This window comes from Sciurus vulgaris, assembly GCF_902686455.1.
Source record: "Sciurus vulgaris genome assembly, chromosome: 18".
Lineage (NCBI taxonomy): Eukaryota > Metazoa > Chordata > Mammalia > Rodentia > Sciuridae > Sciurus > Sciurus vulgaris.
The window spans coordinates 3,848,119-3,861,207 of NC_136479.1; the positions used below are offsets into that span (position 1 = coordinate 3,848,119).

At 54.1% G+C, this 13,089-nt stretch overlaps 1 protein-coding gene across 5 annotated transcripts; it reads right to left on the minus strand.

Annotated features, from left to right (window-relative positions):
- Nucleotides 1-4,296: 4,296 nt before the first annotated feature.
- On the minus strand, nt 4,297-9,587 carry SEPTIN12 (septin 12). Of its 5 annotated transcripts, none has more exons than XM_079121935.1 (9): nt 9,318-9,587; nt 8,142-8,267; nt 7,995-8,076; nt 7,281-7,418; nt 7,027-7,144; nt 6,843-6,893; nt 5,332-5,428; nt 4,650-4,701; nt 4,297-4,577 (listed from the first exon to the last, which is right to left on the minus strand). In XM_079121935.1, the coding sequence occupies exons 1-9, from the start codon at nt 9,517-9,519 to the stop codon at nt 4,376-4,378; spliced, it is 1,068 nt and encodes a 355-aa protein (XP_078978061.1). In that variant the 5' UTR covers nt 9,520-9,587; the 3' UTR covers nt 4,297-4,375. The 5 variants fall into 5 exon arrangements, with proteins under 5 accessions (XP_078978061.1, XP_078978060.1, XP_078978064.1 ...); XM_079121934.1 differs by having other exon boundaries at nt 6,843-6,938; XM_079121937.1 differs by having other exon boundaries at nt 4,440-4,577; nt 4,650-4,714; nt 6,843-6,938.
- Between the last annotated feature and the right edge of the window lie 3,502 nt (nt 9,588-13,089).

Here is a 13,089-nt window from a genome sequence, read left to right on the forward strand (position 1 = left end):
CCTCAGAGCCTGCCAGTTCTTAACAGGAACACACGTGCTCTTCGTCTGTTCCTAATTTGGTACACAGAGATATTTTGATAATCTTCACTTTACAGGTTATAAAGTCCCAAAACCAAATCCTAGAACTCCGCGAGTTTTAAGGAACGAACCCAAGCACGATCACACAGTCCATCACACAGATCACACAGGTCGGGAGCCCGCGCCTCCGGCCAGCGCCTGGCACCCAGCCGCCCGGTTCACCTCTCTAGCCCCCACACCAGACCGGGTGGCCCGCGGCCTGACCGCGGCCTCGCGTGACTGGCTACCTTCACTCCGGACCAGCGCGCTCCCCTGCCGTCCCCTCCGCGGGGCAGCCAGGAGAGTCAGCGCCGCGCAGCGCCAGAGGCGCAGGACCAGGCGCCCCCGCCGGCTTCCGGGGCGGGGCCTCGAAGCGGAAACCCGCTCCGGCTCCCGCGGGCCCCGCCCCTTCCTCTCGCGCGCCCCTCCCCTTGGCCCAGATGCTCCCGAGCGGTCTCGCGCATCCTTCTCGAAGCCTCGCGCGAGGACGGTGTCCGCCGGGAGCGGAAGCGTCGGGCGCGGGAGCGGGTTGTGGGGCGGGCCGGACTGCACTTCCCAGGGTGCCACGCGCAGCCCGGGCGCTGCCGGGCTGAGGCTGTGCCGGTCTCCGCTGGGGGCGGCCGTACGTGTCTCCGGAGGGGGCGCCGCAGCCCCCGGTGGCCGCGTCTGTGGTTTGGTCTTCGCCCTGAGCGTGAGTGTCCACGCAGGGAGCGCAGGTTGCCCAGGGTGTTGTAGCTCGTTCCCTGGCATTTGTCCATTCACCCGTTTAAAAACTGCGCCCGGTCAGCATTGCATTTCTTCCTTTTCCCCCAGTTATTGGGGGATTGAACTCGGGTGCTCTGTCCCTGAGCTATACCTCAAGCCCTTTTTATTGTTTTGAGACAGGGTCTCACTAAATTGCCGTGGTTAGCCTTGAATTTGCGATCCTCCTGCCTCAGCCTTCCAAGTAGCTGAGATTACAGGTGTGCACCTGTTGATTTTTTTTTTGGGGGGGGGGAGGTAAACACGTTACTTTTTGAACTGAGGATAGGAGTGGCATTGCGGAGGGCCTTTACAATTTAGCCTACCCAGAGAGAGGGATGTTAACGATGGTAAGAGAGATTAGGGAAAGGCTGGGAGGAGAGCAGGAAGTAACTCTAAGAAAAAAAAACATCTTTTCAAGGAAATAATTTTTTTTTTAAAGATGCCTCCGGAATTACTCCTAAAGTAAATATGTTGTTACCTTATTTGACAAAAGGGATTTGGAAAGGTGATAGAATTCAGGATTTTGAGATGGGAAGATTATTCTGGGTCATCCTGGTGTGCCCTGTATAATCACGAGAGTAAGGGTCCTTATAAGAGAGAAGCAGAGGGGAATTTGACCCAGGGGAAGGCAGTGTGACTCTTGAAACAAGGGGCTAAGCTGCTTTCTTTGAAAATAGAGAAGTGGGCCACAAGAGGTGAACGGAGCTCTAGAAGCTGGGGAGAGAAAGGAAGTTGTCTACTCTGGAGCCTCCAGGGGCAGCACGACCCTGCCTAGACAGTGATTTTGGCCCTTTTACTGGAGTCCTAGGGTGAAGGCACTGGCTCCGGGGGTCCCAACAGACCAGGCTCTTCTGCCCGTGCCAATATGGCAATCAAAGAGACGAGCAGTGGCCAAGAGCACAAAAGGAGCTTTAATCAGTGTGGCTACAGTGGAAAGGACAGATACAGAGGTACAGTGACCAAAGATCTGTCTTCAACTGGCTGACAAAGTGTGAAGTTTTAAGGAAAAGGGAACGAAGGCAAGAGTTGGGGGCTTGCTCGGCTCTGGGGGCATGGCTAGTAAAGTAGTTCATCTTGTTCCTGCCACTCTCTGGTTGATCATTATCTCAGGACTAGTTCTCCGAAACTCTGGGAAGGTCATCATGGCTTGAGAGCAACTCTACCGGCTTTGTAGAATAATGGCTCCTGCTTAGGAGGGCAGTCTCACCTCCCTCCTGGGGTGATTGCTTCGTTTAGGGGGCAGTCTCATCATGGGATAATCTGCTGAGACTCACTGTTGCCTGGGGGTAGTTTCAGTCCCTTGTCATAAAGATGCTTATCAATCAGACCTGTTGTTCCTGGAATCCAAGGTGAGTACAAAAGAAAGCTATTAAGAAGACAAGTTAAAGAGACAGATGGATTCAGAGAGGGGGAAACATGGAGGCTAGATCAGTATAGGAGCCCTCCTTTTGCCCAGTGATGTTCCTACAAGCCTCTAGTATGTGCTAATTTGTTACAGCAGCCATAGGAAACTAATGCAGTGGTGTGGGTGTCCTGGTGGACAGGTACATTGTTTCCCATTCTTTGCTACACTGAATACCTTGGTAGGATACTCTGTACACATCTGTGTGCACAACTGTCAGTGGGTTCCCAGCTGGAGATACTGTGTACCCCAGGGGACATGCAGCAATGTTCAAGGTCATTTTTAGTTGTCAGAATGGGAGAGTTGCTCCTGGCATCTAGTGGGTGAAGGACAGGGATGGTGCTAAACCTCCTTCAGAGCACAGGAGAGCCTTCTACAGCAAAGAAAGATCCAGCCTCAAATGTCAGTAGTGCTGAGGTGCAGGCACGCAGGACTGGCTAATATCCATCCCTAGAAATGCACTTGCTGAGCCAAAGGGCGTGTGCTTTTGAAATACTGTAACCATTGTCACATTGCCTAGGGCTAATCTCTAACTGAGGAACATGCTGTGGCATGGGACAATGTCTCATCCTCTGTGTGGCCACGTGCCACCTCTAAGATATTTGTTATGGATTGTATTAGTCGGTTCTCCATCACTGTGACAAAATACTGAGATTAAAAAAAACCTTGAAGGTTTATTATATGTAGGGAGCAGGTGGGGAGGTACTAGGATGGAATTCAGGGGTGCTCTACCACTGAGCTACACCCCAGCCTGAATCAGCTGGGGAAGTCAAGGAAGGCTTTGCAGAGGAGGTGACCTGTAGCTGGGATAACCGTCTGCTCACCGTCATTACGGAGGGTCTCTGTGCCCTGGCTCCTGATAGGGAAGGGTGCTGCCAGGCTGACTTAGCTCCCGCCCGACCCCGTGAAGTCATCTTTGAGGCTCACACACTCACACACTGCCACAGGTTCTCCCCTCAGACCGATGCTCTGCCGGGTGCTGTTTCTCAGGTTGTGGCAGGCACACCAGGAGTTGTACAGTTTTGTCTGAACACCGGTGCTACAAGGAGCAACACAATCACCCCGCCATGTACAGACAGCGCAAGGTGGGGAGCTGTGTGCTGGCATGTTCGCTTCCACTTGGAGCTGAGAGCTGTCAGCTCACGAGATTGGTCTGCTGGGGCCGGGAAAGAAGGAAGACAGCCGAAGGTCAGGCCACCTGCAATGGGGGATTCGGTGTCCATGGCCAAGTCCTGGGCCAAGAGTGGGAGGTTGGGACAAGTGGGAGAGCCCGACTTGTGACTGGGCTCTGGCTCGGGACTGCAGGTGAGCCTCCTGAGAACCTTGGGTCTTGGATCTCATGCTATTAAAACAGAACCATTCTTTTATGATAAAATTATGGCATTTGCAGGCAAATGGATGAAATTGGAGAATATTATGCTAAGTGAGATAAGCCAATCTCAAAAAACTAAAGGACGAATGATCTCGCTGATAAGCGGATGAGGACATATAATGGGGGGTGGGAGGGGTTAGCGTTAGCGTTAGGGTTAGGGTTAGGGTTAGGGTTAAGGAGGGTGGTAAGAATGGAGGAAGGAAGGACTGTATAGAGGGAAAAGGGGTGGGAGGGGTGGGGGGGGAGGGAAAAATAACAATGAATCAAACAACATTGCCCTATGTAAATTTATGATTACACAAATGGTATGCCTTGGCTCCATGTACAAATAGAGAAACAACATGTATCCCATTTGTTTACAATAAAAAAATAATAATAAAAAAGAAATAAAAAAAAAAAAACAAAAAACAAAACCAGAACCATTCTTTTATCTGAGGCTAGTTCAAAGAAGTCATCTTTTTTGGGGGGGGGGGTGTGGGCGGTACCTGGGATTGAACTCGGGGGCACTCGACCACTGAGCCATGCCCGCAGCCCTATTTTGTATTTTATTTAGAGACAGAGTCTCACTGAGTTGCTTAGTGTTTCATTTTTGCTGAGGCTGGCTTTGAACTCGCAATTCTCCTATCTCAGCCTCCCGAGCCACTGGGATTACAGGCGTGTGCCATTGTGCCTGGAAAAGCAGTCATTTTGGAAACGCCTTTTGTCAAAACACAGCTTCTCGTAAAAAGCAAGGTCCACCTTTAATAGATGCTCTAGTGCCAAGGTATATGTTGGGGGCTGAGTGTGAGAACTCGGGGGGCTTAGAACTCATCCTTGGGATCCTCTTGGACCCGCCTGCGGACCTTCAAGGGTGCAGGGGTGGTCAGCTGTTGGGTGGAGGCTGGGGCCAGGTTCACCCAGCCCGGCCCGCGGGGCAGCAGGTGGCTCTCGTTGAGTCTGACCACACGGTAGTTCTCGTAGTGGACGTTGTGGGTAATGTCCTTCAGGTCTTGGAGGTGGGAGCTGGGAGACAGGAGGCAGGTCAGCCCTGGCCACAGGGGCCCCGCGCCCGCTTCCCGGCCTCCAGGGCCTCACCGGATGAGCAGGTCTCTCAGGAGAGGAAACTCACAGTGCGCCATATTCTCCACTGCAAGACAGGACTATGCGAAGCTCCAGAGGCTGCTGGGCCTCGGCAGGTAGCTCGTGGGCCCTGCTACTGCCCCTTCCCCACGTGTCTGTCTTACCGTGGCCCCCCTCCCTGGGTTCTCTCATCTAGTCCTTCATCCAGGCACTGACTGTCCTGGGCCAGGACGGGGTCTGCTGCGGACGGCAGTTGAGCCGGGGAGCCCGCGATCATTGCATCCAGTTTGCACATCGCACCGTGGGTGACGTGCATGCACTTCTAATGACGATGTAGCACACAGAGGGGTAGGCCCCCGGCCGTCCTTCTGCCCAGCCTTGCCCTCAGCAAGGCCTGTTGGCTCCCTATGCTGGTGCCCCCCACTTCCTTCACCATGTTTCTGTCTCCACCATGTCTTGCCCCTGTGTGGGGCTGGGACCGTGTCTGCCCCAATGGGACCATGATGCCTATTTTACTAGAGGATGCTGAGGCCAAGTCAGACAGCTTTCCTGAGGCTTCCAGCTGGAAAAAGGCACTTCTCAGCGTGTGTGTGCCTCTCTCTGGGCTCCGCCACCCAGGGTCCAGACCCCTAAGGTGCAGGCTGGGCGCTGGTTCCCGCCCCCTCCTCACTGCATCTCCCGGAGTCCCCGCACTGACCTTCCACAATGCCCCACTTGGTCTTCCGGCCCAGCACGCACCTCCCGTTTACCAGGTGCTCGCGGTCGGCCCCCACCACGGCGAAGGGGATCCGCTCCTGGGGGGGAGGGGGAGGCACCTAGGAGGAGGCAGGGCTGGAGGGGCCCTGTCCTGGGTGGGAGGGAACATGGTAGAAGGAGCACAGTGTTTCTGGGGAGTCCAAGATACAAAGTCTAACCCATGCCTGCAGGAGGACGCCCGCAGGACTGAGAGAGGCTCTGGGGATGTTTGCAAAGCATTTAGCATAGTTCAAGGATAGGAGAGCTGGCGGAAGCTGTCATGTTAATAACCAGGGTAATAATATGGTCTTGGGTTAGGGCTGTAGCCCTGTGGCAGAACCATGCCAGGCATGTGCAAGGCCCTGGGTTCCATCCCCAGCACTGCAAAAAGCAAAAAATAAAAATCGATATGTAATATAGACGTATGTATAAAATATATATTATATGGCACATATACATGATATGTTTCATACAGATGACATATATACATATATGTAATCTTGTTAACATTAAACCTCTCACCTGTGAAACAAACAGTAGTCCCCTTCTGAGGTTATCCAGAGGGTGAAAATAGGTACGTGTGCACAGGGTTGTTCTAAAGCAAGTTAGGCTTCCTCCACTCTTTCTTGCCTCCTCTCTAGCCACAGGACCTCTTTTCAGACATACCCGCTTGTCCTTCCTGGTTTCCATCATGTGTGGGGCAGCATGAGGCCCTCACCAAAAGCCAAGCTGATATGATCGCCCTCTCTTGGACTTCCAGCCTTTAGGACTGTGATCTAAATAAACCTCATACTTTATAAATTATCCAGTCTCAGGTGTTCTATTATAGTAACAGAAAACCAACTAAGACACCATCCTAATTGTGTGGGCTCTCCCTGTGGTGTAGAGACTGGTATTTCACTAATGATTTATGATGTTAGGTACCTTTTTTTTTTGGGGGGGGGGGTACTAGAGATTGAACCCAGGGGCCCTTTATCCCTTAACTACATTCCCAGCCCTTTTTATTTTTTATTTTGAGACAGAGTTTCCCAGGATGACCTTGAACTTTTCATCCTCCTGCCTAATCCTCTCAATTAGCTGGCATTACAGGTGTGCCCCTCTGTACCCAGCTTTTATATATCCTTTGGGGGAAATGTCTACTCAAATCTTTTGCCTACTCTTTTTTTGAGTGCTGGGAATTGAACCCAAGTACTCTACCACCAAGCCACACCCCCGGCCCTTGCCCTTTGGGCTTTTGTTGTTGAGTTGAAAGAGTTCTTTACATACTCAGGATACAAGGCCCTTGTGAGAGATGTGATTGGACAACATTTATTCCTGTTCTGTGGACCGTCTGGTGTGAGCCATTTCTTGCTCACCTTGAGTTCGTAAAATGAGTGGAGATTTGTATCTGCTAGAAGTACATGGGCATTGCCCTGAGTTGCAGAGAGAGAACCTGAGTGCCACCCACATTCTGTCCCCTGTGACTTTTCTCACCCGAATCTTGCTGTTGAGGATCCTGTCATTGATGTCCTCGTCGAAGCACTTCTGCGGGTATACATCAATGCAGTGATTTCTCAGGTCTTCCTGGATCTGCAAACCAGACAGAGGCAACCTCTGCACTCTGCCCACTCTGCACTCTGCCACACTGGCCCCAGCCCCGCCTTGAGCACCCGATCACCCTGCTCCTGAAGGCCTCTCGCTCCTCAATGGTCAGGCTGTCAGCCCGGGCAATCACAGGCACCACATTCACAGTCCGGCACAGTCGCTGCAGGAACTCAATGTCCAGAGGCCGCAGGCTGCCCAGGCAGGGCAGTGACAGTGGTGATGGGGATGGGGAACGAGTGAAGGGGACCCAGCGCGAAGCCCACGCTGGGACTCCTCAGTGTCTGCCTGGTGTGGGCGGCCCTCCCCCGGCCGGTCAAGCCACCTCACCAGTGCCCAGTGGGCGGCACGAAGTACACGCAGCAGTGCACCCGGGTGTCAGGGATGTGGCGCTGGCGGGTGATGAGAATCTCCTCCTGCAGGTACCGTTCGTACTGCTCGTTGATGTAGCCCAGGATGGGGTCCCAGCTGAGCAGAGAAGCCTCCCCTCAGAGCAGAGCCCCAGGGCTCCGCCTGCCTCCCTGGCCCTCACACTCTCCCGCTTTGCCAAGGATGGCTTGGTCCCCTATTGCCCTCCCTCTGCCCTTTGCCTCACGGGAGACAGAAAGACCCCCGCCATTCTCGCCTGAGGCCTCAGCTTCCTTGTCCATAAAATGGGGCCATAACAGCACCTACTTTGTAGGGAAGAGAGAGCACCTGGCCACCGTAGTCTGAGCCACCACAGACCTTTTTTTTTGTGCCAGGGACTGAACCCAGGGGTGCTTCACCATGGAGCCACATCCCTATCCCTTTTGATTTTTTTGAGACAGGATCTCACTGAGTTGCTTAGGGCCTCATTAATTTGCTGAGGCTGGCCTCAAACTTGTGAGCCTCCTGCTTCAACCTCCCAGGTCACTGGTATCGCAAGCCTGTGCCACCACTCCTGGCTGGTCTTCAGTTTTAGAGGACATGGCTGGGCCTCTCCAGAGCTGGGCGTTGCCCAGAGCTGGGGGGACCAGGGGTGGGAGTGGGGCGGCCCGACTCATTGCCCCCCCAAGGACCCACCACTTGTCGTTGTTGATCTGGTCCCCAAAGCCAGGCGTGTCTGTCACGGTCAGCTTCAGCTTCACGCCCTTCTCCTCGATGACTGCGGGGAGAGCGGAGGGGAGAGATCGGACCCGACGTGGCGGGGCGAGGCGGGGGCTCACTCACCGTGGGTCACCGAGTGCAGCTGCAGCGTCTGGGGCGTGGGCGTGGCCAGGCCCGGCAGGCTCGACTTCCACACTTTGGACTTGAACAGGGTGTTCACCATGGTGGACTTGCCCAGCCCGCTCTGCCCTGCGAGTGACCAGAGGACAGCGGTCAAGCAAGGTGCACTCCTTAGGCAGTTTCTCAAACTCTTCACCAGGTGAGATCTTTCAGAAAGTAGGTTGTTTTCTGGGCATAAGGTAAACAGACAAGTGCCCGCAGCGGTCAGTCTCTGGCCCAGTGTGACGGACACTGACCTCTCCTGTGTTTCTTGAGGGAAAATTGGCAAAAAGAACCACTATCATTTTAAAGTGCTCAGCGAAGTGGCATTACTCAAGAGGCAGAGGCAGAGGCTGCAAGTTCAAGGCCAGTCCGGGCAGCTTAGTGAGACTCCGTCTCAAGACAAAACAGTTTTTAAAAGGGCTGGGCGAGTAGCTCAGTGGTGGGGTGGCCCCGGGTTCAACCCCCAGGTGGCATTATAGACATTCACAATTCAGGTGACCACTGCCTCTCTCTAGTTCCAGGACATTTTCATCACCCCAAAAGGAAGGCTGTACCCATGAAGCCATTGCTCCCCATCCCCACTGCTCCCCAACCCCTGGCACCCCTCATCTGCTTTCTGTCCCTGGATTTGCCTGTTCTGGACCTTTCATGTAAATGGAACCCTATACTTTCTGGCTTTTGACGTTCGGCTCCTTTCCTTTAGAATAAAATATTTAGTCATGCTTTAGCCTGCGTCAATGCTTTGTTCTTTTTCATGACTGGATAATATTCCATTGTGTGTGTAAACAACGATTTGCTTATTTGGTCATCCACTGAGGGATAGTTCAACCAGTTTGTACAAACAAAACGAACCCACATCAACATCAGTGACCTCGAACCCAGATCACACGTGGGTCCCAAGTCCAGGAGTCTGACCCTCCCAAATCATTCCTCGCCAGTTGGCTGGGGCTTTGTGGGTGATATTTGTCTGTAATGACTGCTTCCCAGATTTTCCACTGCAGCACTCTTGTGAGGCACGATGACTGGGCTCCTTGACAAATGGGGACACTAGCCTGGGGGATGAGCGACACTCCCAGACCCACAGGTCTCGTCCTCACCCATCGGTCCTCAGGTCTGTGAGCCCTGCCCCTCACTCACCCACCACCATGATGTTGAACTCAAACCCCATCTTCATGGCCTTGATCTTCAGTTGGTCCAGCACTGCCTCGATGCCCACGGAAACTGAGGTCTCACAGGGCGGGCTCCTGGGGCTGGAGGGTCGTGACGAGCAGGGCGAGAGGGGTCTCCTCAGGGGCTCCATGGGGCCAAGGCACAGCAGGCCGACACGGGGCCCTGTCATCGGTGTGGAGGGGAGAGTTGGGGCTCAGAGACCCTGTGGGGTTTCTCGTTCCTGAACGCCAACACCACTCTCTGTAGCCCTAGCTCTGTTGGGTCCCGTGGTCCAAGGCTGGGGAGATTCAAACCCCCATCCAGAGGCTCCTGCCCCAGAGGCCTGCCCTTCCCCCAGCACAGGGGACTGTGTCTAGGGGCTCTGTGCTCAGGCACGCCAAACCCAGGGGGATGTTGGGCTGGACTGCTGTCCTGGAAGGGGCCACGGGAAGTGGGGAAGCAGGCCATGGGCTCAAGTCCCAGCAGGGAACTGGGGGAGGGGGCTGTGGAGGAGGTGCCCCACTTTCCCTTGGGGGACACACACAGAGTTAGAGCTGGGAGCAGGAGAGACACACAGGAATGGAGAGGATATAGACACAGAGGACCAACCAAAGCCCGGGCTGCGGGGCAGGAAGACGGCCTCAGGGAGAAGGTGGGGAGCCAGCAGTGGCCACCCCAGATGGGGACAAAGAGAAAGAACCAGCTTCCTGTGACACCTGGCGGAGTCCCTGTGGGAGCTGCCAGGGACTGGCAGGTCCTGGTGCCTGTGGGGAGGGGGAGGGGAGGTGGCAGTTGAGCACAGAATCTGAACTCAAGGCCTCCTTCCTGTGACCCCCACCTGCAGCAGGAGAGGCCAAGAAAGTGGCTGATCCTCTGTCCTTTACCCGGCAATACCAGTGACCCTGGCCAAATCCCACAACAACCTCCTCTGAGAGATGCATGCTGAGGTCCCCAGGTCACCAGCTGGCAAATGCCAGAGCTGGACTTGGTTTCCAGATTCATGTCCCTTAACCACTCCGCGGGGAAGCACACCCAAATCCCCACCCGAGCATCCATGAATTTTCTTTTCTGTTTTGAACTGGGGATGGAAACCAGGGTGCTTCACCACGGAGACACATTCCCAATCCTTTACACTTCTTATTTTGAGACAGGATCTCCCTAAGTTACTCAGGGCCTTGCTAAGTTGCTGAGGCTGGCCTCAAACTTGTGGGCCTCCTGCCTCAGGCTCCTGAGGCACTGGGATTATAGGTGTGCGCCACCCCGCCTGGCTGGTCAATAGTTGCCACCGTTGCGTGTTTAATTGTATCATTAAAAAACCAAGACATCAACTTAGGAAAAGGCACTTACCCTGCTCCTGACATGGTTCTGGGAGCGTTGGGACGTTGACTTGTTAAACGATCGCCACCCCACAGAGTGACTGCAGGTACCACCCCCAATTCACAGATGAGAGAGGTCACACAATCGAGGAAGAGGCAGGGCTGGGACGGGAAGGCAGCAATCCAGCTGAGTCCTCTTGTGCATTCTCCCCCACTCTCTGGGTCATGGAAGTGTCTAGACTTCCATGTGCATCTTATAGATGAGAACCCTGGCCACCTGTGACTCCCAACCTCTGGAGACCAGGGGAGCCCTGAAATCAAAGGGTTTGTTGAGTAATCACAGATGCTAGGCAGAAGAGGGACCAGACCCCGGGCAAGTGCCGACAACTTCAGCATCACTGTACATAGCGAGCGGAAAAGGTCCCGAGCAGAGTGAAACCTTTGCCATGGGCAGGGGGGCGGCACAGGAGCCGGTGGGGCTTTGGAGAGGAGGGGTGTCCCCAGGAGAAGCACCTATGCTTCTGGACCAGCGGGGGTCAAGGGCCAGGAAGTTTACAGGTCTACACATAAAGAGGGGTGAGGGCCCGGGCTGGCTGCCATGGACGAAGCCAAGGCTTCCACCTTCCTGGCTTGGTCCTGGAGAAGGCCTCAGGTAGTGTGGTGCCCGGGATGGACTCTCCACCATGAGCCGCACCCGCCCGGACCTCTCCAGCACAGCCCTCTGCCCGCCGCCATCCCTCAAGTGACTCTGTTCTTTCTTTGCTGCTTCCTGGCATCTGACTTTGGAAGCCCTCAGCTGTCCCCCGTCCCAGGCATCCCAGGCGTTGGCGGACTCTCTGTAAAGGGGCAGATGAGGCGGTTCCTCTTGTGGGCGTCGCTGGTCCTAAGGGGTCTGTTGCAAGGACTGTCCGGCTCTTCCCTTGGACTCCCTGCCCTCCCTGGGCTGGCCTCCACACTTCTCTCTGTCCACTCCCCACCGTGGCTTCCACTTCCTTGTGCTCAGACACCACTGGCTTAATTTTCAAGGCGTGGAGAGCAGGAGCAGGAGGACAAGGCTGGGCCTGCCTCGGCCATGGTCCCCCTTCAGCAGGGCTCCTGAAGGACTGGGCGGGCGGTCTCCAAAGCCCAGCAAGTGAGGGCGTTGCCGGGTTAGGGTAGGGTTATTTGCTAGCGGAAACCAGATGGTTCCAGTCACCTGCGGGCTGAGCGGGAACAGTGGTAGAGGGCACCTTTGGGGGATGTCCCCTAGGAAATGAGCTTCTGGGCAGAGAACACGCTTTCTCCAGGACCTTCTCACCCATGTGGGTGATGCATAATTCTGGAAGTCAGGAGGGAAATGTCCCAGTGGCCACCGACAAGGACTGTGCAGTGATGGTGTAGTCCGAGTCTCCCCAGCAAACACTGCAGATGGCCAGCTGACCTCTGGAGGTGCTGCAAGGGTCGCATGGCCTCGGCAGTGTGGCACCTTGCACAGGACCCCACATGGCCACTTAGTGTACACCCCCCGAGAGTGCCCCATGCTGAAAATGCTGTGGACCCTCAGGACCTCTGGAGGTGGATGCTGCTAATGCGCGCATTTCACAGATGAGGCAGCTGGCAGAGAGGGTTAGGGGACGTGCCCCAGTGTGCGCATTGGTGATTTGGGTTGTTTTTTTTTTTTTTTTTTTTTTTTTTTTTTTTTTGGTACCAGGGATTGAACCCAGGGTTACTACATCCCCAACCCTTTTAATTTTCGATTTTGAGACAGGGTCTCTATTACGTATGGAAAATGAAAAAACAAAACAAAACAAAACAAAAACCCAAACAGCGAGGCCTGAGGAAAGGGAGAGAGAAAGCCGCACGCTGCCAGCCTTCCCTGGGAAGGAGCCGAAGCACTGATCCTTCCCAAACACCTCCTTCCCAGTGACGGCACAAGGGGACCCCGCAGGGAAGGAGAGCAACACTGAACGCTGTCACCAGACCCTCCATTCTTCTCCAAGTAAAAAAAAAAAAAATATATATATATATATAATATATATATATTTATATTGTAAGGCCCCCCAAAAAGGAAACCCCAACTCTGTCCCATGGATGGATGGCAACCCCAATCAACCGCAGGAGGCGTCACTTGATGCAAACCGCAAGAGGTGTTTATTCCAGCGCGCTGGGACCCAACTCGAGGAGTCGAGTCCCTAGCAGAAAATCTTGTAGGTTTATAAAGGCAGAAACCACACATCGGGAGGGGTCACACATGAAAGGGGGAAAAGGGGGAACAAAGGAAATTTCAAAGGGGGTCTGGGTTTGCTGACAACATGTTTCACAATGTTTTACAACAGGCTGTAGATTCTGGTCAATAGTTTCTGGTAATCCTACTGTTTGAGCACTATCTGGCTATCAGGCTCAATTTACTCTTTTACTCTCTGTTTGGGAACAGAGAACAGCTTTAAGGGCTTTGTTCCCATTAC

Coding starts and splice junctions, on each gene's coding strand:
- SEPTIN12 (XM_079121934.1), bottom strand. CDS start 9,519: ATGACAGGGCCCCGTGTCGGCCTGCTGTGCCTTGGCCCCATGGAGCCC. Junction 7,145..7,280: donor GTGCCGCCCACTGGGCACTG/GTGAGGTGGCTT, acceptor CTGCCTGGGCAG/CCTGCGGCCTCTGGACATTG. Junction 5,429..6,842: donor TCCTCAACAGCAAGATTCGG/GTGAGAAAAGTC, acceptor CCTCCCCCCCAG/GAGCGGATCCCCTTCGCCGT.